At 48.0% G+C, this 25,871-nt stretch overlaps 1 protein-coding gene across 2 annotated transcripts in view; it reads right to left on the bottom strand.

Moving 5' to 3' along the window:
- Positions 1–23,620, bottom strand: part of SYNGR1 (synaptogyrin 1) — a 32,938-nt gene extending 9,318 nt beyond the window's left edge. The window contains exons 1-2 of one of the 2 annotated variants that reach the window (XM_090043001.1): positions 23,392–23,620; positions 538–775 (exon numbers count right to left, since the gene is read on the bottom strand). In XM_090043001.1, the coding sequence (XP_089899127.1) occupies positions 538–775; positions 23,392–23,490 (337 nt within the window). In that variant the 5' untranslated portion in view covers positions 23,491–23,620. The remainder of the gene's footprint in view (positions 1–537; positions 776–23,391) is intronic. The other variant, XM_090043002.1, reaches the window with a different exon arrangement.
- Positions 23,621–25,871: the final 2,251 nt, after the last annotated feature.

Raw genomic sequence — 25,871 nt, forward strand, 5'->3', positions numbered from 1 at the left:
GGCAGTTTTTATGCACCAGAGGAGGAAAGTAAAGGGGGAAGAACGAGATGTTTTTCACCTTGTCAAGTCATCTCTAAGGCCTGTCAACAATGACAAGTTTGCAATATGCACATCCACCTACATCTCCTCCAGCAGATGATGAACCCCTGAGCTGCCTCTGGCAACACTATCCCACTGCAAGCCACAATGAAGATGTTCAGAGGGAGGGTCAGAGAGAGGATCAGAGAAAACAAGGATGGAAAGAAAATAAGTGGAGAGTAGGGAAAAAAGAGGAGGGGATAAAGAAGGGGGAGAAAAGAGGAAGGAGAAGGAAAGAAGAAACTGGGAGAGAAGAAAGGAAGGCAGAGGCAGGGGTATAAGGAGGAGAGGGAAACATAGGGGGAAATGTGGAAGATGAAGGTGAGAAAGGGAGGAGGAAAGAGGTAGGGAGCCCACTTGAAAAGCTTGCTGGGCTCAAGATGACTGGCCAGCTGGGTCCTCCCCCTTCCCCAGCTCCTGGTGGAGAGAAGTGCTACACCAAGCCTCCAGGAAGCTCACCGGAGATTCCAATGTCTGAGAGCACTGCTTTCTTGCGGTCCTTGACACTACTGATCTGTGGGAAATACACGTCCAGAGCCAAGTAGAGAAGGCAGCTGAGGAAGGCGAGGACCCCCACGGTGATGCCATAGTTGCAGGCGTTGTGGTTGTGGTTGAAGATGCAGTGCTCTTCCTTCTCGTCTTGACGGTTTGTGTAACCTTCGTTCACGATGCAGCCAAAGACGACAATGGAGAACACCTGAGGAAAGGGTGGCAGCATGAAGGTGAAGACAGCACTGGCCTCCACTGGCCTGACTAGGCACAGCTAGTTTGCATTGTCCTTTCCTTTCCTGAATTGGGAGGCTTACCCACTAGCTGGTCTACAGCTAAGGGGAGATTTACTGGAGAAACAGTAACATTATTTTTCAGGATTAACTCAAAATAGGACATGCTTAAAAGCTGATTTTTTGTCACTCTATGCTGAGCAGAAAGGGAGCAGTTTCTGCGTGGGAGAAAGGTGACCTGCACCAGACTAGCTGCAGATGTGAACTCAGACTGATTTCATTTTTCCAGTTTTGTGCTCATGTGCACCAACTCTGAGTTACACAAAGCCTAATATCACTTCCTCTGCTGCCATTCACCCACCCACCATCTCCCTTGTTCATTCATTATTCCTACCATGCATTTATTCATTATTTATTGCACCTCTCTGACTACTACTCTTATTCTCTCTTCCCCACTCATCCTCCCACTCTCCACAACTCTTATGCATTCTCTTAACAATCCTTCTGCTCACTTCTCCATATCCTTTCTGTCCATCAACTTTTAGTTGCATCCTTCCATAACTCTCCATCTGTTGTCTAATATGCCTGCCCTATCTCTTCCTCCCTTCAGAGATATAATCTATCCCTAGATGTAGAGTTTGCAGGCATCTGGGGGCAGTTCTGCATCATGGAGACTCATATAGCATACTAAAGACCCATGCAACATACATTCACCCACAATACCACAAAATGGCAGCATTGCCTATTCCATTACTCCATCATCATTCTTGGTGTGCTCCTTTTGTTTATCCTCCTTTCTGTCCATTGTACCAATCCTTCCATCTACTCTGTAAAAGTAAGCCAGTCACCTAACTGTACCTATTAGCCATGTCTACATGGTAAACTCATTGTGCCAAACAGCAGAGCCCTCAACCATCCTGCACTCTTCTGCACAGGCTGCCTCATAAGCAGGAACAAGTATAGCCATGTTCCCATACTTCAAGAGAATAACTGGTATTGCTGAGAGGCAGGGCCGATTAAGTCATCCCTTATGCTAATTAACGTGCTTCCAGTTCTACCCTGATTCTAGTTTAGGAGCAGAGCTTTGTTTGCAAAAGCCATCACTGGTGACAGTAAGTCTGCTGTGTAGACATCATGGACATTGTATCTTTGACTAATGTCTAATGGAGTAAATCAACCCCCCAGAAGAAGAGCAAATGTCAATGTCTGGCCCTAGCTAACACAATCACTGCATATTCTTTTAAAATCAGGGGAAAATTAAGACCAAGTTCAGGTACCAATTCCATTCTCCCAATTGTCAGATTAATCTTCATTCACAAACTAAATCTTTTTATCATGCTGTACGACCTTCCTCTTTGATATAGCATTTCAGCCATAACCAGGATGTCTTGTAACATCTTTCTACATAGGAGCACAAGAAGCACCATAATTGGTCAGACAATCTATTTGGCAAGTAGTAGATCCTTTAGAGGAAGTGCATATAAACAGGACATGTCTAGAGGAATCCATCCCCTGTCATAACTTCCCTGGCATCAACTGTCATGAGCATAGGGATGCCAGGATATATCCTTGATTGTTTATTTATTAGCTCTCAGTTGGCCTGTCCTCCAGGAATCTGTCAAATCCTTTTTTGAACCTGTTTGTACTACCTGCTTCTACAGTCTCTGGTGGCATGAATTTCTACAAGTTAATACATGCTGTGTTAAAGAAGTAGTTCTTATTGGTTTAAACTTTCCTCCTGATCATTTTAAGGGGTGACCGTAGTTCTCATATTCCAAGACTTGGTGAATAATAGCTCCCTATTCACTTTATTTATACCATTCATGATTTTATAGACCTCTGTCATATCGCCGACTCAGCCTTCTCCTTTCCAAATGGAAGAGTCCTAGCTTTTTTAGTTTCTCCTGGTACAGCAGCTGGTCCATTCCTCTGATAATTTTTGTTGCCCTTCTCTGTATCTCTTCTTATTCCAATACATCCTTTTTGACATGTGAGGACCAGAGCTGATCACACTATTGAAGATGTGGTGCACCATGGATTTATTTATACAGTGGCATGATGATGTTTTCCATTTTGTTTTCAATTCCCTTCTTATTGACGCCCAACATTTTATTAGCTATTTTGGTTGCCGCTGCTCATGTAACTTGCAGTTTTAATAAACTATCTACAATTAATCTAAGAGCTCTTCCTTAAGTCATAACAGCAAAATTGGAGCCTAGGACCGTATATATACAGTTGAGGTTATATTTCCCAACATGCACTACTTTGTGCCTATTAATGTTGAAGTTCATCTGCCAGTTTTTTGCCTACTCAGTTTTTGAGATCTTTCTGCAGCTCCTCACCATCAGCTTGGGATTTGACTACTTAAAATAATTTAGTAAAATCTTCCAGCTTTGTGATTTCACTACACACTCCCCTTTACAGGTCATTTATGAAAATGTTGAATGAAATTGGCCCCAGTTCCTGTGGAACCCCAGAATGACTTTCCTCCATCCTGAAAAATAAGCATTTAGCTCTACTCTTTGTTTCCTATCTTGCAACGAGCTTTCCAATCCATGAACACACCTTTCCTCCAATCCCATGACAATTCAGTTTTTTAAGAGCCTTTAGGTAAGCGACCTTAAAAGATTTTTGAAAATCCAACAATATTATATTAAATGGATCCCCATTGTACACGTTTTTGTTCACATTCTCAAAGAACATCAGCACACTGGTGAGACAGGATTTCCCTCGACAAAAATCATACCAAGTCTTACCCAGCACATCATATTGTATTATCATATATACCATAAACTCCCTCTAGAAGAACCCAATTATCCCAACTATAGCAGCACCTCCTATAGCAACCACACCAGGGAGAGAGGAAGATTCCCAATTCTCCAGTAGGACCTCATAATGGCATTTTGTTAGCCTGGATGTCATTCAGATACTACTGGTGTGAGTGCCAATGCAAACTTAAATCAGAGATCTAGAAGCACCCTCTGCTCCCACAGACGAAGCTCCAGGCAAAGAAAAGTGATGATCACCGAGGTGCAGTTAGCTAGCAAAGATAAGCCAGGGAGGCCAATCCACAGGAGATGACCAACTAAATATCACTGATATGATCCAAGTACCAGGAACACTTTCATTTTTGCCACCACAATGGACTAAGAAAGCAGATGCTGGTGCGCCAGGGTGAGAATTAAAAAATGGTTAATTATTTCCAGTCTAATACTTGTATTAAATCGGTCATCAGCATGGCTGGGGATCTTTAGAGTCACAGCACTGACTTCTGCTACTAGAGTTAAGAAGGCAGGAGGTTGTCACCCCTATGCAGACCAGCATTAGAGGGGGGTGATATGCACACATGTGCACACACACACATTTTGCTGCTGAGTTTCATAGGTATTTGCTGACAACAAAGGAGGAGTGAGACTCAGGGACCTTGGCTTCCATTCAAGGCTCAGAGGAAAGTTTTCTATAGTAGGCAAAATCTCTTCTGCTCTTGCTTCCCCCAGTCTGACCCTTGTCCCCCATTGCCTGGTCTAGTCCATTCTCTTCCCCCACCCAATCACAGTTTCTCACTCATTCCCCTTGTCTCTAGATGCAGTCACCTTTCTCTGTCTAAGCCTCTCTCCTTCAGCTCCTTGTCTCTTCTGAGTCTTCCCCTCATTGGTTCCCATACTGACTCACTCACTCACCTACCCAACTCCCACCTCAGCTCCTTGTCCTAATCTCCATGCCCAGGTAGCTTCAGACTCTGGTCCCACTCTCCCCATAAGGCTCCTTGTTCCACTCAGCTCTTTCCAGTGTCTTTGCCCTCTCCCCAGTCAACCTCCTGCTTTCTCTGCCTTCCCTTCAGGTAGCATTTTTCCTCTTTACTGCTTGGACACCAGCAAAGGAAAGCACTCAGGCCATCTCCATTGCAGCACTGTGTCCTAGCAGAGGTGCCATCAAGCATGACCCATCCCTCCCCCTCCTGCAAGCATACTTTAAGCCCAGGAATGGAGCAGTGAGTCATTCCAGGGCTCTCCACCCATGGTTGCTCTGGAGACCCTGGTCTTTGGCAGGCTTGAGAGTAGCTACTAGGGATGACTCTGGAGAGGCTTCACTGGCATGAGAGTGTGAAATTCTCTCTGCTCTTTGTTTCTGTGCTAAATGTCACCACAGCACTGTCCTCCTGCAAGTTATGGGCTGAAGCCTTTCCAGTGAAGGGGGAATCTTCAGAAAGTTTAACTGCTAAACTCCAACGGTCCCTATATGTGAGAAATGCGATTTTTCAAAAAGCTTTAAACTTGATGGAAATTGGGTTGGTGGCAAAAGGCTTTTTTTTTTTTGACAACAAGAAGACTTCCCTCTCCCTCAAGTCCACGCTTCAAAGTTCAGATGGGTTTCCAACCAAGTTTGAAAGGTTTTTTCCACACAGAAAAAACAGCATTTTTTTCCCCCCCTAATCTTGTTCTTGGAAATGGGTGAGCCACTCTTTCTCTTACTGAAATTGTTCAGGGAAAAAAACAAAACAAACAGCCCTTCAGCATGGAACATTTTAGCCGAATGACTTACCTCTGGCACAGGTTTAAGCAACTTAAAACAATAAGGGGAATAACATGGGGCAGCTCTTACTATAAGCAGTACCCATCAGTTCGGCTTATCATAGAATCATAGAAAAATACAGCTGGAGAGGACCTCCAGAGATCATCTAGTCCAACTCTCCCACCAGAGACAGAATCATCCCTATCCAAACCATCTTGTACAAATCCACTGCCTAACCTATTAGCAAAACTACACAATCAACCCTGACACAGCCACAGGACATAACACCCTAACCTGCCACAGGTAAAGCAGGGGGACAACAGCAGGCAATGTCCTGCTGTTAAAATATGCTTGAGATCCAAAGAAGAGGACCATGTCCCCCACTAGAGGAAGGCAAAGACTCCCACAGTCTATACCAGTCTGACCATGGAGTAAAATTTATTTCTGACTGCAAACAGGGCAATTAGTCTGACCCTAAGTGGAGTGGCAAGACCCTCCAGAAACCTCCAGGTTTAAAGCTTCAGCAGGAGCAGTAGCACACCCCAGTTTAAATCCCCAGCCTTGGCTGCAGCTAACACCCAATACATCTAAAGAAGGCAGAACAAAAAATCAATATGCAGTAATTGTCACAAGTTCCTATCATGAGAGAAAGCTAGCAAACATTTCGGCATGACGTATGACTCAGAGAAATCAGCCAGAGGCAATGCTGGCATCCAGGTGACCTTGGAATAGGTGATAAAATGGGAATGTCCTATTCTCCATATAATCACTAAGGAAGCAATGGGTAAAGATGCATGAGGGATTTACTACAAAGTGAATTGACTTCTCTTCAAAATAAAAATGGAGTAGATGTGCAAGACTGCACTTGGATAAATCACTCTATCTCAGGGAAAAGTTGCCCCTTAGTAAGCGAGGAGTGAATTTCACCAATGTAAATTACACCAGTCTACCAACTTTGTATCTACTCCCCCAACCAATTTTATCCTGCAGATCACCTTGGTTTACAGACAGCTTGTGACATCCAGCCACCTAAGGCCCAGAGAAGTGGACAGATTTTATCTCATTTCTTCCTTCTGTTAATGTATGCTTGCCCTTTGCAAAAATTATTCAGTCTTAAGATTTCACAAGACCCATCACTACCTCTATTCTTTTAGGCAGTGTGTGTTGCAACTGTGATTTGCCAAGATACTGGAGCCTTTCCTTTGAAGGTGATCTGGTAAGACTTGCTCATTCTGTTGCTGCCAAAGGCACAGCTTGCTGAAAAGCACCCAACCTCATGCTAACCAGCATAGATTTCTCAGAAACTTCAGTTCCTCTTCCAAGTGGAACAAACCACTGCAAACACATACCAAGTGTGTTGGGCACTGGCTACCCAGCTCTTGTCAGTGCTTTTCAAGGTATTGGTTATATTCTATAAACTAAGGCTGTGCGAGGCTTCGGACCCTGCTTTGGATCAGGAGAAGCTTTGGACGCTTCGGCATCTGAAGCAGTATGTCTGGATCAAAGTGCTGGCTTCATTAGGCTTTCCAAAGCAGTTCAGAGCTTCCGAAGCGCTTTGGAAAAGCTTTGGAGCTGCTTTGGAGATCCAGCTGTAGGGTATAATGGGGAATCAATTAAATATTTATAACTTTGCTGTTTTTTGTCTGATTTGGATGAACCTTGCAAGGGTGCTGCCTGTCAGCAGGTAGGGGGTGCAGGGTCCCAGAACCCCCCTACACTGATCTCCTTGACAGCTGGCAGGCTTCGTGGCCGCAGCAGGGGCTACTACCGCTGCAGCTTTCACCCTGCTGCACCTTAACACACGCTGTCACCCATGTCACAAGTTTTGCTTGTCCGCAGCTCGAGGTGTAGTTTCCCCCAAACCCCTGCACTTATCTCCTTGAAACCTGGCAGGCTTCATGGCCTGAGCAGGGGCCACTACCCCTGCAGTTTTCAGCCTACTGCACCTTAACACACATAGAGTCATCTACGTCATGAGTTCTGCCTGTCAGCAGCTTGAGGTGCAGTTTCCCACAAACCCCTGCACCAATCTTCTTGAAACTTGGCAGGCTTTGTGGCCTCAGCAGGGGCTACCATCCCTGCAGATTTCACCTCCATGTGGTGTAACACACACACGTGACATGAGTTTTGCTTTCAAGAATTTGGGGTACAGTTCCTATTGAATAGAATAATTGCAATTCCTATTCGCACCCCCAAACCCCTGCACCGAGTTTCACCCAAATCAGACAGAAAGCAACAAAGTTATAGATATTTTATTGATTCCCCATTATACACTATGGCTGGATCTCCAACGTGGCTCCAAAGCTTCAGAGCCACTTCAGCTAGATCAAAGCAGAAACCCAGGACGGAGCTCTGGATCTGATCCCTGGCATCCGAAGCAGCCGGATCCGAAGCCGGATGGAATAGCTGCCTACTTGCACAGGCCTACTATAAACCCTACCTAACCTAGGACTTGGAAGCTGAAGAGGCCATCTCTTTCCCTACTGTTGAGATCAGCTGACACATTCCTTCCAACACTGCACAGATGTAGTGCGTATCTCATGGCAGAACTAACGGCTATCAGCTTTGAAATTTACTCCCTTTGCTGGTCTACCACTGCCCTTGTTAACTGACTGTTTGGGTCAGCATGTAGCAAGGCTTCGCTATATATCTACGTATTCCATGGTTTGTGTCTAGGACTAGGTCTTTTTAATCGCTGGCACAGCTGGGCAGCAGGGAAACCAAGAATTGTCACTGCCTCCAACAGGTATCATCAATGTACTGTCATATAATTATGTGAATGTGCCCAGAGGCTTTGGTGACGGGTGCATAATAAACCACTGTATGAATAAATAATACTTGTGAGAGCCCAGATTTTTCAATCTTCAGAACAGAGTGGAGGAACACCTAAACCCTGGCAGCTTAGTGCTATCAGAGAAGGTGGCTTATTTCTTATTTAACAACCTTCTTGGACAGGTCATGCATTTTGCATTTGCTCGACTGTATGATCTCAGTTGATATGCTCCAGATACCACAGGGATGAGGACAGGGTATAAACATCTGTATAGATCATAAAGTAAATACAAAAGAACTACATTAACACAGCATTAAAGTTCACAGCTAAAAATGACAAAATGCCAGAAAACACCAAAGAGATTATAGCCTTAAATTGTACTCTGTCTGGTATTTCCGGGTCTAATGTTCATGCTGTTCTCACAGGGTAAGTCAGGAGTTACTCCCCTGAAATCCATGGTTACACACAGGTGTGAGTAGAGAATCAGGACTATTATTCTAATATTATAAAAGCCTAAGTCTGTCTCTCTGTCTGTAATGTTTTATTCACACTCTGATTGGCTGATGGAAACAGCCAGAGTGCTCCAAGCGTGGGGGAGCGCCACCATGATTCCAAAGCTGCCCCAAGGACTTGACAGAGGGTGGGGGAGCCGCTCCCCCACCCTGGTCCCTGCAAGAGGCAGAACAGCAGAAGCATGGGGCGCTAGCTAGTGGCACTCCATCCCAGCCCCCACTCCCCCCCACCCCTGGTCATTCTTGATGGGCAATTGGCTAGTTCTAATATTATAAAAGCCATTGTCTGTCTGTCTGTCCGTAACACTTTATTTGCACTCTGATTGGTTACCTCAGCAGCCAATCACAATGCTGAATGAAACAACCAGAGTGCTCCAAGAGCGTTCTGGACAGGAGGCGGTGGCAGCACACCTCCATGACAGAGGGCACGGAGCAGGGAGCAAGGCCAGCAGTGCCTCCCCCGCCCTGCTCCCTGGGGGCGGCAGCGGCACAGGGTGGCTGTCCGAGGGGGACGGCAGGGCAAGCTATCCCCTCCTGCTCCTGGTAGGTAGCGTGGGGTGGTGACGCTCTGTCCCTGCCCACCCCCCCACCATTCCTATTCACACTCTGATTGGCTGACAGAAACAACCAATCAGAATGTGAATACAGCGTTCTGACAAGAGGCAGTGAGTGGCGAAGCGTGCACCATGATGGTGGAGACACAGGGAACGGAGCGGGGCCTCGGAACGGAGCACATTTGGCCTCACCCCCTTGCCCTGCTCCCGGGAGGCGGCAGTAGCAGTGGCAATGGAATGGACAAAATGGGGGGTGGAGGCCAATGGAGCTGGGCCCCCCCCCCTTTCCTCCTTGTAGGCAGTGAATATAGAAGGGGGATGCCTAGGCGCCCCCCTCCCCGCGCTGCTCCCCTGATGCCGGGGGGGGGGGAGAAGCAGTGGTCCCAGGCCAACACAGAGGTGACGGGGGCAAGGGAAAAGCAGGCCCGAAGCAGGGGAGAAGCCCTGAAATGGAAGGTGGATGGCAGTGGCCTGGCCTGGCCCTGAAATGGTGGCAGGGAAGGTGAGGGGGTGGGCCCAGCACTGGCCCCACAACGGCAGAGGGAGGGGGCATGCTGGGCTGGCCTGGCCCCAAATGGAGGGTATGGGAGGCGGGGGGAGGGCACGCTGAGCCAAGCCTGGCCCGGCTGCATGGTGAAATGTGGGAAAGATGGAGCGGGCACGGCCCCAAAGGTGGCGGGGAGCCGGACGAAGGCCTCTGTCCCTACCTGCACTCCCCACCCATCATTCTTGACAAGCAATTGGCTAGTATCTTATAAAGTTACAAAGAATACAGCTAACAGCAACAAATGGTTCAGGAAAACATATTTCTGTTTTTGAGTTTCAGTTGAGTACTTTGGCCATAACTGTACTGCCAAGGCCAAAGGCTCAAGAAGCACGCAATATTTTTTTTTTTTAATTATACTGAGTTTTCTGAACTCTCCCTACTCAATTCTAGGAGGTAGAGGGAGAGAGAGATGCTTGTTCACCCTAATTTACTGAGACAGGTGGCTTTGGTTTTGGCTCCTGTGGGAGAACCTCTTGTCCACATATATGCCTGTCTTCTAACCAGCACTTTATTCTGTCCACAATCCCCAAATCAACTTTCTTCCTCAGACCCTACATCAGTTCTGTCCCCATCCCTTAACCATTCCACATCAGCTCTCCCCCATATGAGGTCCACTGGAAATTCATGAGACGGCTGGAGCTTCTCACTTGGTTGCCAGCCTGGGACCAACCCCACCAAACTCCGGTCACTTGTGAAAAAGTCACAAGACTTGACATCAGTCACCAGTTTCCCTGCATCTTGTTCTCAGGTACCATTTGTGTTATCATACAATGGAGACCAGGACCTTTGCCCCTAGACATAGGCGCCTGCAGCTCTTCCTCTCCATCTTGCCTTACTGTCAGACCCTGCTCTCCCTGAACACATGGAAGTGAGGGGCAAATCTGAAAAGAGTGATTTTAAATAAACATGCCTACAATAATTTAGTTCATCTAGAATTGATGCATTTTACCTTTTTTGAAACTGCTGCAAGGTTTAGCAGAGGTATTCTATAAACACACCCCTAAGAAGCACTTTTGTACTTACTTACATATAGCACAAAATATACATAATATCGATCTAAAGCCATAAGTCTCATGATTTACCATATTGGGCTGGAGCCCAGCAAAGTCAACAGTTGACACTGTGTTGGGCCCCAGCAGAGTTAACAATGTTTAAAGCCATAATGGCCCCATACCTCAGCATTGCTTAGCATGAGTGTGTACTCCAAATACCCACCCCCACAAAGGATCCATGTGCTAATTAGTTTCCCACTCATTCCTGAAACCATGTATTCCTGTCAGGAGTCCTGGGACCCTCCAAAAATGTATATGCAAATAAGGGACAGGGCAACCTGGTCCAGCTCCACCCCATGAAGAGCAGGGCCACTCTAACCACGTGTGACAGGCTGAGAGAAGGGACAACAGAAGGATTCTGGATGAACTGTTTGGGACCCATTTGGTGATGTTTTCCAGACATTTAAGGTTGGTGAAAAAAACAGGAATCATTAGATATGGGAAAGAAAGGCACAGCTAAGCTGTGGGAGTGAAGAGGAAGTAAAAATGTATTCAATGTAGTGGCTCACTGTGACTTATGAGAGCCAGAGCTGAGGGGGAATGAGTGCAACAGGCACTAATATATATCTTATTCATATGGGCTCTACTAACTTATCCTTATGGTAGATTCCCATCAGCATCTCAGTCTTTTGGCTAAAATCAAATGTAGCAGCATTTTTAGCACCAAGGGAAGGGTGTCAAGGCTGGCTCTGGCCTTCCCAATGCCAGCCTGGCATTGCAGTACCTCCAGGCCCAGTGCCAGCTCCCTTCTGAGGAAAAATGTACTGCCTATTTTTGTTAAGAGGCACAAAAAGAAAGTTTCCTGTTAATATGTTTGTCCAATATGGGCCATGTGTCTTTTAGTCATGCTTAGTGTTGACTGCATTTAATCAGCTTCATAGGTGGTTTGCATTACTGAGCACATGCTGCTTTTGGCAGCAGTTTAATGACAATGTATTCAATAAAGTTTCTTCATAGACGAATGTAAGATGAGGAGATTTTCCCCCCCATGCTGACACGGAGGAAAAAACCTCATCTTGTATTTGAGTAAATATAGTACCTCTGTGATTCCTAACTGGGTTGTTATGCTCAATCCTGAAAAAAACTTACATGCCTGCATAGCTAAGACATCACATTGTCTTCCCTAATTATTTATGTAAATAAATGATCCATGTTGGGTTGGGCAGGATTTGGGTTCTGTCAGTTCCCCCCATCACTTGCATAAGTCCCTCTCTCATGTTCCTACTAGGCATGTCTACACATTCTTTAATGAACATTTAATTTAATACTGCGCGTTTAATTTAGTACTTGCTTAATGAAGTACTAACTAAATGCACTGTAATGCTGGTGAACACCTTTTTAGTGACACTATTGTGCAGTCGCCTAATAATACCATGCAGTAACGTATTAGCGCTGTCCAGGCTGTGACGTGCTACTGCGCATTAAGTGTCCATTGAGAAGGAAGAAAGAGAAGAACGTAGGGAAATGTAACTGTATAAACACAAAAACTGGCAAAGGGCTGAAAGACAAGGGCAGCACTTAAGCTGCACTGCATTCAGTTTTATATTAACTTGATTTATAAACTGACTGTGTTTCAGGAACAACCTTGAGTGGTCAAGTGCTCATCCTGTACTATAAGTTTTAAGGTACATATTTTACTGAAAAACAGTACATATTAAGCTACCTATTAAAGTAGAAAATGGGGAAAGAAAACATGAAAACTGGCTAATTTAGCACTGCATGAACTAGGTTTTGCAATTACTTTTTTTTTTTTTAAATAAAGAAAGAGGAAAAAAAGAAAACGCAGTTGGTTGATTTGCAAAGCTAACAAGCTCTGACAGTTTTGCCAGGAAACCATGTCACCTTCCTACTATGAGGCTACTTAGCTTGCAGTGCTTGCAAATGCATTCAGTCAACAAGCATCCACTGTGAGACTGGCAAACTATTTAGGCTCAGCTCTTGGCAACATCTCAGGGGCACACTGAAGCTATTTTGCCCCAGAGGAGGGAAGTTCCTGCCCACATGGGGAGACTGTTCATATGTTCCTTACTCCTAGCCCCTCCTGCACACCTGCATATGTGCTGGGCAGAATATGATACCCATCGGGCATCTTCATAAGGGCTGGACAGAATCTGATACCCAACCGATACCCGTCTGGCACTTGTTAAACAAAAACCATGTGACTTAATTGTTCCCTCATAGGAGCTTGTAGACCAGCACAGCTTTCCTGCCTGTGCTGGAGTGTCTCCTGATTTACACAGGCACACGAGGGTTAAAAAAGGCAAATACAGCTCTCCCAGACAAAGCCAGAAGCTCCTGGGAAGTTGTGAGACTGGTGTTACTCTGAGCCTCAAACAGCCTCACTTTGTCTTGGCCAGTTCTCTTCTTAGATACCTGGTCAAAGGTTTGTCTGTACCTAGCAGCCCCACTGGAGCGGGTGAGCCCATTTCAGAGCCCCGGTACCCTGTAATTCTCTTAGCACATCCAGCTGCATAACAGTACCAGCACAAAGAGGGACTTTAGAGAATGACAGTGCTCAGAGGGACTCGACACAGCAAAGACTTGAGAAGTAGAGAGAGCAATTCCTTTATCCTTAGTTCTTTTGGGGCAGGGGTTGTCAACTGGGGGTACACCACCACCCTGGGGTACTTAGAAAGCTCTTTGGGGGGTACGTGGGGGCGGGTGGGGACGGAGCTTGCCTTGGGGCGCGGCAGCAGCATCTCCCCCAGTATGTTTGCCTCTTACCTGGGGAAAGGGAAGAGAGGAGATGGGGCACGAATGGTGCCACCAGCCCCACAAGGCACACCTTGGTGCTCCCCACCCCCCACCCCAGCTTGCTTTCCTGATTGGCCACTGGGCTGCTGCAAGGGTTTCAATGGCAGGTGGGGTAAATATGTTTCTATGCCTGTTCCCAGGAGCAGAGCTGGGGGGAGTGGGTGAGGAGTCAGGGGGGCAAGCAGGGCTGTGGGGGGGATTGCTCGCAGCAGCTACCTCTGCCACTACCCCACGCTGCTTTCTCATGGCTGGTTGCATGTGCAGCTCCACAGGCTGCTGACCACCAGCGGCGGTACGGGGTGGTGGGTGGTGGCGGCGGCTGCTGTGTGCGAGCACCCTGCTCCACATCCAGCTGCTGCCACCAGAAGGGGTACACTTGCTAAAAAAGGTTAAAACGCCTGTTCTAGGGGTCTGAACATGCTGTTGGAATGCCATGACTGGGAGCACCATGCAGAGGAGGAGGAACAGCGTTTGCATGGGAAGAGCAGAGGCAGCTAGCTCCTTTCCAACTATACCTTCTCTGCATTGGCTTTAAGTAACAGCAACACAGCTGGACCTGGAGACAGTGACCATGACAGCAGCAGTATCAGCAGGAGCAGAAGCAAGTGACAGCAACTGAACTGAGAATGTAAACCCCAAAATTAGGGCTGGACTAAGAGACTGAGACTGGATTAGGGAAAGAACTGCAGATGGGTGCATGGGAGTACAGGCGTGTTAATTGTAACGGGTGCGCAGGCTTTAAATGTGGTTTAAGGTGTATGAAGGAAAGCTTATGCTACAGTGTGTGTGTATTTTTAAGCTGTTTTAAATAAAGGCAGGGAGCCTCTCTGCTCAACATGTTTGTCCCTCCAGCACCACAAACTGAACTGCACAGACAATGCAGCAGAACCTCCTGAGTGTCATGTGATTGCTTCCCTCAGGCTGCCCATTTCTGGCAGTACTTTAAGGCCTCCTGAGCATCATGTGATGGCTCTACAACCCTGCCAACCTTCAGCAACACTAGAATTCCTTGCATATTGTAGGAGGGCTCTGCCGTGCGGCTTTGGCTCCTTAATGCTTTGCATGGATCTCCCAAGACGGTCCAATCACAGCAAGTCTGCTACACCACCTGCCTTAATCCCCTCCGGTCACAAGGCTTTCTGTAACACTGCCTGCTTTTTCTTCCTGTCCTAAACCGCTTTCTATTAAATTAGAAAACGGAAATTTGTACCACAACATAATATTCTGCATAGCTTTTAAAATCAAATCTGCATTGGATAGAACGAAGCAAAAATCTTGCCAATGTCTGAGCCAGTAACAACCAAAAAGTAATCTATTTTAGTAAAGAGAAGAAAAGATCCTGCTAGATACTGTCTGGCATTCCTTTCCTTTTCCTTCAGCCACTTGCCACTTGAGTTCCTGGAAAGCTTCAGAGAGCCTGAAATAGAAGCATTTGTTATAGTGTCTACTTCTGTTTGCGTAGTTAGTTTTGCAGGAAATACATGTGATTTTCTGTAAACGTCACTCAAGAACTGGACTAACCCTCAGAAAATGAATGTCTCTGTTCATCCACCCATCCAGGATGGGTGCAGGCAGCAGGCAGGTTCCTACACACCACCCTGATGGCACTGTCTGAGCCCTAAGCTGGGAGGAGTACTTCTGGGAAGGAGGGAAGAGAGGTTGGTCTCGATGCCCCATTTTGTCCTTGATTCCTCTGAGGAATGCCACTGTGGGGGAGGGGACCTGTTGGGCCATCTGCCTAACCCAGGACTTAAAATGAGCGAAAGGGGACCAGCTCTGTAACCTGAATTCCAATGTTCTGCTCCTACCATAATATTTGAAATGGTGTAATCAAGCTGGCCCACTTTTCCACATCCACAGATTAGCTGTTGATCCTCTAGTATTAACCCTGTTACCTCCTGCCAGAGTGGGGCGCAAGCTCTCTCTAACAGAGAAAATGTTTAGTTTAGCTCCCATGGAAGTTCCTTCTCAGCAGCCCAACCCAATTCAACTACCAGTGAAGTGTCCCATCTCTCCTCCAACTTTAAGTCCACAGACACCAATGGTGTATCATATCATATCACCTAAACCGGGAAAGGGCAGGAGTCTACCAACAACATATTTTCTAGGGCTGTTTAAATGCTGCTTAAATATTCCAAGTGCTGTGGCATCTACTAGTTTCATTTGGAGGCAAATGGTGAGATATTCAACACTCCCTAAGGGACCCAGATGCCCAATTCCCCTTAGAATTAAAGAGACCTGTTTATCAAAACCCCATTAATCAGTTGAAAGAGTCTCAGCCCAGTTGCATGGATTGCACTGCTCTCTGAGATCTTTCAGATTTCATCCCATAAATCAGTTACAACATCCTTGCATCACTCTAACTTTCCTTTTCCTTGTTAGCATTAACGTTCAAGTGCTTCCAAATGGGTATTATATTCCTCAGTAATTGGTGTTCAACACTGCAATTGTGCACATTTAAATCTGTTACTCTTTCCCCATAAGAGGGCTGCAGGGACTAATTATCAGTTTGGCTTTCCTATTGGAAGGACCCTCTGGTTCATCAGTAGCTTGCTGGTAGTGAGGTACCCAGAACAAACACAATATTCCAGACAGAGCATCACAAGCTTTATGGAGAGCCATTATCTCTAGATGCCCTAGAATCATTGGTTTGGAAGGGCCATTGAGGGTAATCCCGCCAACCACATGCATGAATGCAGGATGTGCTGTTCCTATAGCACCCCAGGCAAATAGCTCCACATTCGTGGCCCAGAATCACGCTGGCCCTCTTTCCTAACAAAAAATCCTGTTGCCAATTAATATATAATTTGCTCTTCACCAACATCCCAAAGTCCCTCAACATTGCTGCTTCCCTAGCGTCTCTCTCCCCTTTTGGATATCTTTTTCCATAAGCACGCTGGCCTGTATTTTCCGAAGATGAGTCTAATTATATTACTTCCTTGCTCAGATGTCTAACTGCTGCTGACCCCCTTGTGCTACTTCTCTGTCCTTAGTGACGCTTCTGGCCAATTTAGTATTATTCCCAAATGTCATTAAGATGATGCCTGCTCCCCCTCCCAGATCATTACTGCAGATATTTAATAGGACTTGACTTGACAACAGCCCCTGCTACACTCCACCAGGCATCTAACCAAATCAGTCCACTGCTGTGTATCCTTCCTCATTGTTTAACATGTCTCAGCCAGTTCTCAGTTCATGTGACAGGGTTCCCAAGCAAGCCTGTTTGGATGAATGTTGAGAATAAGATTTCATGAAACACTGCATCCCATGCTCTAATCAAATCTAACTATGTTATCTATGCTGCTGCCTTTCCTTTGGCCTATCTGCTGACATGTCTAGAAGGCACATGACAAGCTGGTGTGGTGCAATCATGTAACCAAGATGAGGCAGATATCACTCACAGCGCTCATAATTATCCCCAGCAGAAACCCAATAGCTAGGAGACCGCAAACATGGAGACTACTGGACTACTAAATATTCCTTTCCCCAACAAAGTGAGACTGAGAAGTCACTGGGAATCTGTATGCATTAGCCCAGGACTGAATCCCATTTTAACCAGTCTGAGGGATGAGAGCAAAAACCCTTTAGCAAAGAACCGGCAGCCTGAAGTATGTGCAATATACGTGGAAATTTCCATGCTGAATTTGGCTGTGACAGAAAAGGAGTGTAAGTTACAGCAGACTTCCCACCATCTTACACCTGAACTAGCAACATGGAGTTGTTTGAGCTAAGTCAGCAAGTCAGTGAGGATCTATGAAGATGAGTATGCTTTCCTTGCCTCGAGCGGGCAAAGGGAGGGGTGTGTATGGGAAAGTGGAGTTGTGGGAGAAGGCTGTTCCTACACAAATAAATACACACGCACACTTCACCATCCCCAGCACTTTCCAGATACTCCTCTCCTGGTGTGCACTGTATAACTGCCACTGACTTTCAATACACCTGTGAATGGCAGTCAAATTCTGCTCCCCAAATATAATGTAAAGACTGTGCATACCACATCCACCCCCACTACTGGGGAACTGCAGCTTCCACCCCCACTTAAATCACCATTGAGTTTAACTCCAGCTTGGACCAGCTCTGTAGCTGTAGGGCTGAGGAAAAGCCTGATGCAGTGTGTAGGAGATGGGACGTTTGGAGACTGACTAGAGACAAATAATCAAAGCACAGCAAGGTAAAAGGGGTGCTGGCTTACCATGGCGTAGACATCTTTTTTCCTATGCCTTGGTAAATGAAAATTTAACCCAGAGCAACTGAGTTCTGTTTCAGCCAGAGTGAGCAGCCCCACTCAAGCTTTCATTTACCACTGGCTAAGAGTGGGCATATGGAGGGATTAGAACATGCCAGCTGCTTCATGGTAAATCCCTGCCCCCTTTCAACTCACTGCAATTTGACCGTTTGTCCATCACTTTGAGTTCTGCTTCCAGTTCTGCCACTGGCCTTGGAAAGTCGCAGCACTTCTCTGTCTGTCCCCATCCCCTCCTGCCCTTCATCCAGATGGCCCATTTAGGCCACTATCTGTGCAAGCCAGGGACTGATTCTTGCTGTGTGGGTAGCACAACTCAGCTCTGAACTCAGGGTAAGACCTCCTAGGGCAGAGTTTCCCAACCACCAGGCTGCAGCCTGGTACTGGGCCGCAAAGGGTTGGCTGCTGGGTTGTGGCACAAGCCACCTGCTCAGACCCTCATCTGTGCTACCGACCAAGCGGCTTCTGCCGCTGGCAGTCAGATAAGGGGTTGAAGTTGGGTGGCGGGGCAGCCTCGGGAGGAAGGCAGCCGGCTCCATGTGCCCCATCCCACTCCTGTGCGGGTCCACAGTATAAAAAAGGTTGGGAACCACTGCCCTAGGGCAGTGTTTCTCAACCCATGTGTTGCAAACAAACTTTAAAAATGAATTCTCCTTTAAAGGAGAAAAACATGGGAAACAGTGGCTTTTCCCTTGCAGGCTGGCAGAGTTCCAGCCCGAGAGCTGCTTGGGTTCTCCCATGCCCCCTACACACACCCCTGCCCCACACATGGGGAGCTGGGAGGCACCAGGTCAGGAGTGAGGGGCACTGGGCTGGGACTGGCCATCAATGTTTACAAATTGATCCTGATACAAAAAAGGTTGAGAACCACTGCTCTAGAGACAATGGTGGTACAAATAAATAAAGACTGACAGCAGGCTGGGATGAAAGGAGAAAGACATGAAGGAGAGCTGCTTTCATTACCCTCAGCTGGACAATTCCCCAGAGGGGTAGTGCTCACACATGTTGGAGGCAACTGTTTGTCCTACTGTGTAGCAACTTGGTGTTTGCTGTTTTCTCCAAGCAGCTGCTCTTGGAAACACCCAGGATCAAGCTACCTAGCTCACCCTCTCTCTAAAACAGAGACATGCCCAAGCTGCTTGTGTGCTTTGGTCCCCGGAATTAAACATTCCCAGGGAATGGAAAAGCCCTGAACAAAGCAATACATTTGATCTCGAGTACCATTTTATTAATTTATGGAGCCAAATTCAGAGCGTACAGGTCACACCCTACCTCGGAGACTTACATGGGCCCAGAAAACAGCTGATGTCAGTTTTTTGCTAGCAGATAGGAACGGCATGGTATCTGAAAGGTAAGGGTGGGGAGCACCTGGTGAACTCAGGTTAAGTGGGAATGGGACAAAGAGTCTTTCAAATCTCAATCGCTGCTTTTAGTGAATGTCCTAGGTCAAGGCGTGACTGGATTACTCAGGTGTACCCAGCTAAACTGCTACCTACAAAGCTTCCCAGCGCTTCTAATGCTTGTGCAAACTTGAGCATGCAGCCACCGGCGTTTAACCACTGCCTCACCTAAATCTATGCGACTGTGGTAAAAAACCTAGGGCTTTATCTCCACTGGGACTGCCACTGGGGCTATCACAAAGGATGCTACACTACAAGGGGCACAAATGGGAGGTTTTTAGATCTTCTAATAGGAAAAAGCCCTGCTTAAACAAATGTGGGATGAACGGGAATGGGGGAAGTAGACTTTTGGTGATGGCATAGAGAATGATGGTGGCATAAGGACTGGGGCAGCATAGTGACCAGACAGGAACTTGGAACACATGGCTTCTATTTTCAGCCCTGCTCACTCACCAGGTGAAACAGGCAAGTTCCTTAAGTTCCCTTTGCCCCAGTTTCCCTGCTGGTAGCACAGGGGTGATAATTCATTAACATGCTGGAGGTTATTCAGCTAAATTGCTAAGGGAGAGGAAAGTGCTACCAGTGTCTCGCTGCAGCCTGTGTGAAATGGGTTGGGTGCCTTGGTCTTGCTATCAACAGGCAAGTCCTCACATTACTACACAGCTCCGCATGCACAGACAAAGCCAAGTCTCAGCAGAGAGGCAGAGTTTTATCCAGGCGGATGGATATCAATGGAGAACAGTGCCTATGCTGTCACCACAGCTATAAACTGTGGTAGGGAAAGAACTCTGTTCTACAGGGCAGCTGAGCCAACACCTGTCACCAGCACCAAATTCATCTAACTTTTCGCCAAGTGTAAAGAAAGAACCCTAAATTGTTTGCCCACTTGCTACTAGTTCCCATTCCCCTGCATCTTTGGAGCTGCTGCATCTCACTGTCAGAAGCACTCTGGAAACCTGAGCTTCCTCCCTGCAGTGCCCAGATGGATATTCCAGCAATCAGAAGGTGACAAGGTAGATTTACACCTTACAGACTGAAGCAGAGTACACACATATATATAGTACAAGCTTTCATGGGCTGAAGCTCACTTCATCAGATGCTGTGAAAGGATCTGCACAAAGTGGTATAAGAATAAGAAAGACATTTGACCACAAAAAGAAGAGAGAAGAAATGCCAACGTCTCCGCGAGGTACAAGCCCCCTGCATTGCAAACTTATCACCAGAGGCTTCTCTTTAATGAGAACAACAGATAGGATCTTCTAGGACCCCTACTATGCTTCATCCTTTAAAGGCAGCACCCACTCATACTAGACTGCAAGCACCAGCAAGAAGGCACCAGCTCTCAATCAGTGTTGGTGCAGTGCCACACACACCAATGGTGCTCCACATCAGATACTGGCAAAGCACAGTATGACCTAAGTGCAAGGTCCTGCACAGCAGGACTAAACCCAGTAAGTTCTTCTGTAAGCTGGGAGGAAGTTTATCAGTTGGATGTGAATAAGGAGGAAAAACATTTAAGTGTGCTAGTTACTTACAGGATGAGCTCCAACAGGATGTACCCATGAAAAAGGCAAAAGTAGGATGTCAGAAGGGATATTTCCAGTAGAGAGAAAGGGACATATTAATACCACTGTTTAAGATATGGCTGAGATCTCTTCTGTGTACATTTCTGATCGCCCATGTTCTGGAGTGGCAAATGCAAATTTGCACCAGTACAGGGAAGGGTTACTCAGGTGACAAGGGGAATCGGAAGCTTATCTTAAAGAAGACCAAAATTATCTAGCTTGTTCAGTTAAGCAAAATGAAGGCTGAGCGAGAATCTGACTGCTGCACCCATAATACATTAGGCAGGCTCTCCTTGTTGACCCTTGGTATTGTTATTTGCAATGAAAGTCAGTCACAAAGATGAATCCCATTCTATCCTATCTCAAGGTCAAGCAGAGAGCTGGCAATCACACAGGTGCAGATTGGCTTAGCTTTATTATGAACACCCAAGGTAGCCTGCTGTAGCTGGGGAACCACTGTGGAACAAGTATCTGAGTTCACAGGAGCCAGCAGGGTTTTTGGAGCAGAAAGAAGCTCCTAATAGAAACCATCTCTTGCTTTATCTCCCTCCAACCTTTGGGAAGCTAGAACCCTGCAGTATTGGAGTGAAGTCATAACTACGGAAAGAAAGAGGAAATTCTGCCTTAGAGGCTGGGGATGCAAAAGTCCTTGTAGGTCATGTCATATTCAGCCTCCTTGGGCACCACATTCTCCACCACTGGGGGCAGGTCAGGCAGGCAAGGATGCTTCCACTACCCTTGCAACAGATTTCACTAGCAGTTGCATGCCAGGAGATATACCAGAGAAACCCCATTCCCTCAGGTAATGATCCTGGTGTACAGCTAAATAGGCCCAGACAGACAGCTCTGGGAATGATTAATGTGGTCTATCTCCAGGCGTAGCTACCACACTCTCCTTCCGACCCCCCTCCCAGGCACATGCAATCAGGCAGAATGGGCATCTTGTTTGACAAAAATAGATTATACCACTTTGGAGGAACAAGCACCTCCATGTGGGTGCAAAGCAGTGCTGGGGCAATAGGCTGGCCAGTCTGGTCACACATGTCACCCCCAAGTCACCTTCCCTTTGGATTGTTTTCTACATGCATTATTTTGCTTAAAACAGGGAGCTGCTGCAGGGCAACTCGGGTGTGTGTGTGTGCGTGCGCATGAGTGCCCTGTCATGTGTACACAAGTGTGTGCGTGTGCATGTGCCTGTGTGCGTGTATACACACACGCCCTCTCCTGCCACATTGCCCTTCATGCTGTGCTGCTCCCCTTTTCCTTGGAGTCCCAGCTGAGACCTCAAATCTCCCTCCCTCTAGCTCTGTGTTTGCAGCTTGCTCCCTTAATCCAAATGACCTTCTTGCCACAGACCCAGCTATGGGATCAGTGTCACAAGATGGAAGACTCCCCTCCCCACCCCCCTTACACACCCAGGGAAACAGGCTGCAAGTACCTCTCCCTCTTTCCCTGCTGCTAACCTCCCTCCCCCTTGACCCAAACCCCAACAAATGAAGGAGAGTGGTAGGGGAAGAATTAAATGTAAAGGGGTTGTTAGGGTCCGCAAGAGGATCAAATGCAGAATCCCCCATAATCTTTTACAACTAACTCCCCTCCCGCACAGCTCCAATCAGCTCATCCAGCCAGCAGTAGCAGGACTTACCAGGGCACATGCTTGGAGGCTGGAGAAGAGAAAAAAAAAGCTAAAATGCAGAATCATCTTGACATTTTTGCATGTCTCCTCACAACATTTCTTCTCCCTGCACCTTTAATTACCTCCATCTGTGCCCTGAAACTACTCTTGCTAAAATTAAGAGTGGAAAGGACACAAGCTTTTTTGTTGTTGTTTTTTTTTTTGGGGGGGGGGGGGGGAGGGCTGGGGAGCAGCCCCTGTAATCCTTTCCTGCCTTTCCCCTCAGTTCACCCCCTGGATTGGGTTCTCTTCTAGATCACGTCTGACTGCCCACCCTATTGCCGGCAGCCCTGCCCCTGTGGGTTTGCTCCAGGGCTTGTGCCCTACCCCCAACCCCACTCTGCCTGGTCCCAGCCCTCTGACTGGGAATGTGAAGCAACCTGAGCTGGGGTTTCCATGAGAAGACACCACCACCACTGCTGCCTCCCTGCCTTAGAGGTCACTTTGCAGAGACAGCTTCCCTCCTCCGGCTCTGATGTCTTGGGGGGGAGGAGGGGGGATTCCAGGCCCAGGAGGAGGAGGGAAGGGAGGAAAGCAACTCACTGGCCCTTCAAATACCAGGCAAGCTGCCTTCCTCCTCCGGCTGGCTGGCACCCACCCACAAAAGGAAGGACATTCCCCCGCTGTTCAGTGTCTCCCAGTCAAGTTCTGCTCACAGCTACCCCATGAGTGCCAGACATACACACACACGTGCACACACAGAGGCACACACACACAAACGGCCAGATGTACACAAGCCCACACATGCTAGAGGCATGCGCACACAGACACACACAAATGGACAGATGCCCGCGCGCACACACGCAACCACATGCGCGCACACACACGTACACGCAGACACACGCACAGATAGACAGATGCACACGCGCGCGCGCGCACACGTGTAAGGATACACACGCCGAAGCTGACGCACACAGATTCGGGCACGGGCACACACACGCACACGCACAGCCAGACAGAGGCGCGAGACCCGCAGCCGCCGCCCGGCCCCTCGCGCCGCTCACCCAGGAGACGAGGCGCAGGGCGGTGTGCGGCTGCCGGACGAAGGTCTGCGGGTCGAAGGCGCCGCCGGCCTTGCCCGCCCCGTACGCGCCCCCCTCCATGCTGGGGCTGCCCCGTGGCGCCGCGCGCGCTCCTGCTGCTGCAGCCGCGGCTGGCGATGCGGGAGGGCGGGCGGCGCCCGGCAGCAGGGAGGACGGCCGCTCGGGCTCGGGCTGGGGCAGGAGGCGGGGGAAAGCGCGCGCCTGCGTGTAAGGCCCGGCCCGCGCTGGGCTGGGGGTCCGCCTGGCTGCGCGCCGCCGCCGCCTCCTCCGTGCTCGGCGCCGCACCTGGCAGTGGGGCCCCCTTCTCCTGGCGCCACCCCCTCGGGTGAGGTGGGCCTGCCCTATGCAGGGGCTGCGAGCATGAGGAGGGGGTTTCCGATGCTCTGAGAGCCCCCCGCTACCTCCCTCCCTGCGGGTCACCACCCAGGACGCTGGCCAAGGGCATCTGTGTGCCCTCTGGGGTGGCAGGGCCCTGCCTGGAGACAAAGGGACGGGTCAGGCTCCCCGAGGCCCAAGAGGGTTCCTCGTTCTCGGCTTCGTATTCAGGAGCCACCTTTGGTCTCCCGGAGCACTTGAGGGAGCTGAAATTCTCACTCTTCACCAGCTCATTCCTCACAGCCTTTCACTGTGGAAAGAGCAGCTTTGACTAAGGAGCAGCAGTGGCATAAAGGAGCAGGAAGGGGAGTGCAGTGGCTGCTAGGCCAAATTTTTCCAACTATTTGAGTTGGTCTAATACAAGATATCAGGTTTACCCAGAGAACCGTGGCTGTTGGAGGAATCACAGTCCCCTCCCCCTTGCAGCCTCCAGCCCTGGGACCTGCTTTGGGCAGGAGGGAAGCAGCTAGTGATGTTTCCTGCTCTGGCAAGTCTGAGCTGCAGAGCAGCCAACTGGCAGCTCAGCGGACTCTGTTTTGATGGAGTTGCAGACCTGGTGCTGGGTCTGACACAGCTCAGGCAGCCAGGGCAGGTGGGAACCATCCCTGTTAGAACCGGAGTCAAAAAAAAAGGATGGTGGGGGTTTGCAGCACACTCTTGGGCTTTTAAAAACCACGATGTGCTGGCACTTGGCTCAGGTGCATATCTGCACTGTATATACCAGTGTTCAACCTCCAGGCGACAGACCTGATCCAGCCCACGGAGCCATGTCATCTGGCCCACAGGTCCGAGGGGAAAAGGTGGCAGCATTAACTGGTAATAGTCCTATCTTGTACTGGCACCTGGGGTCTGGCCATGAACAGCATCATTTTGACTCCCTGTGAGTAGGCTCCGATGACAGAGTCGTGAATGTGCCAGTGGCTGGTCCAGCATGAAAAGTGAGACCCTAAAATGATGAGATGATAGGGGGTGGGATATTTTACTGACCTTTAGGTCAGTGCTTCATGTTTTCAAACATCTCTGTGAAACCATGAAGGCTAGAAATACACTTTTTAAAGACCAGTAGCTAAGATTTGCATGCCATCTCATGTCTTCAGGAACTGTGGTTTTCAGAGAAACATCAAATACAATGAGATTCAAAAACACCATGAGAATTGGCAGCACTGCTGATCTATACTGGAATTCCCACCACTGTTGCCACTGGGGGGACTGGAGCGGTAGAAAATATTAAAGGAAACAAATTAGACACAGCTCTGACTTGCCCACATGAGACTTGCCCTGATTCTCCTTTTTGCCCATACTGATTTTACGGCACTCCCACTGGCTTCAGTAGACTTTCTCCTAATTTACGCTGGTACATTGGAAATCAGAAGCTTTTATAATCCTCTGTCTCTTGCTGGGTTAACTGCTTTGTTTTTCTCTCTCTTGTTCACCTTGCCTTTCTCAGCAGTGCCGCCTCCTTTTTCTTCCCCTATTCAGTACCCTCTGTATTCTAATCACTGCTTTCTATTTAAAAGCTCTGCTTTCTGCAGTCCTTTCACAGCATCTGATGAAGTAAACTCGCTGCTTACAAAAGCTGATGCATTTCTGATTTAGTCTATGAGGTTTATAGCTGCCTGACTTCAGACTGACTTGGCTAACTACCTTTCCCAATTAGTTTTTAACATGTTTTTTTTTCCAGCTTTATCAAAGCTGTTTATTCTGCTAAATGGGCAGAAACAATTGGTGACGGACAGAGGGGACAAGGCTGAACTCCTCAACGAGTTCTTCGCCTCAGTGTTCCTAAGCGAGAGGCATGACAAGTCTCTCACTGGGAGTGTAGGGAGGCAGCAGCAAGGCACCAGACTTCCATGCGTGGACCCTGAGGTGGTGCAGGGTCACTTGGAGGAACTGGATGCCTTTAAGTCAGCAGGCCCGGATGAGCTCCATCCGAGGGTACTGAAGGCACTGGCCGACATCATTGCAGAGCCACTGGTGGGAATATTTGAATGCTCGTGGCGCACGGGTCAAGTCCCAGAGGACTGGAAAAGGGCCAATGTGGTTCCCATTTTCAAGAAGGGGAGGAA

Source organism: Crocodylus siamensis, chromosome 4, assembly GCF_052110815.1.
Source record: "Crocodylus siamensis isolate JL-2025a chromosome 4, ASM5211081v1, whole genome shotgun sequence".
In the NCBI taxonomy this organism is placed as follows: Eukaryota; Metazoa; Chordata; order Crocodylia; family Crocodylidae; genus Crocodylus; species Crocodylus siamensis.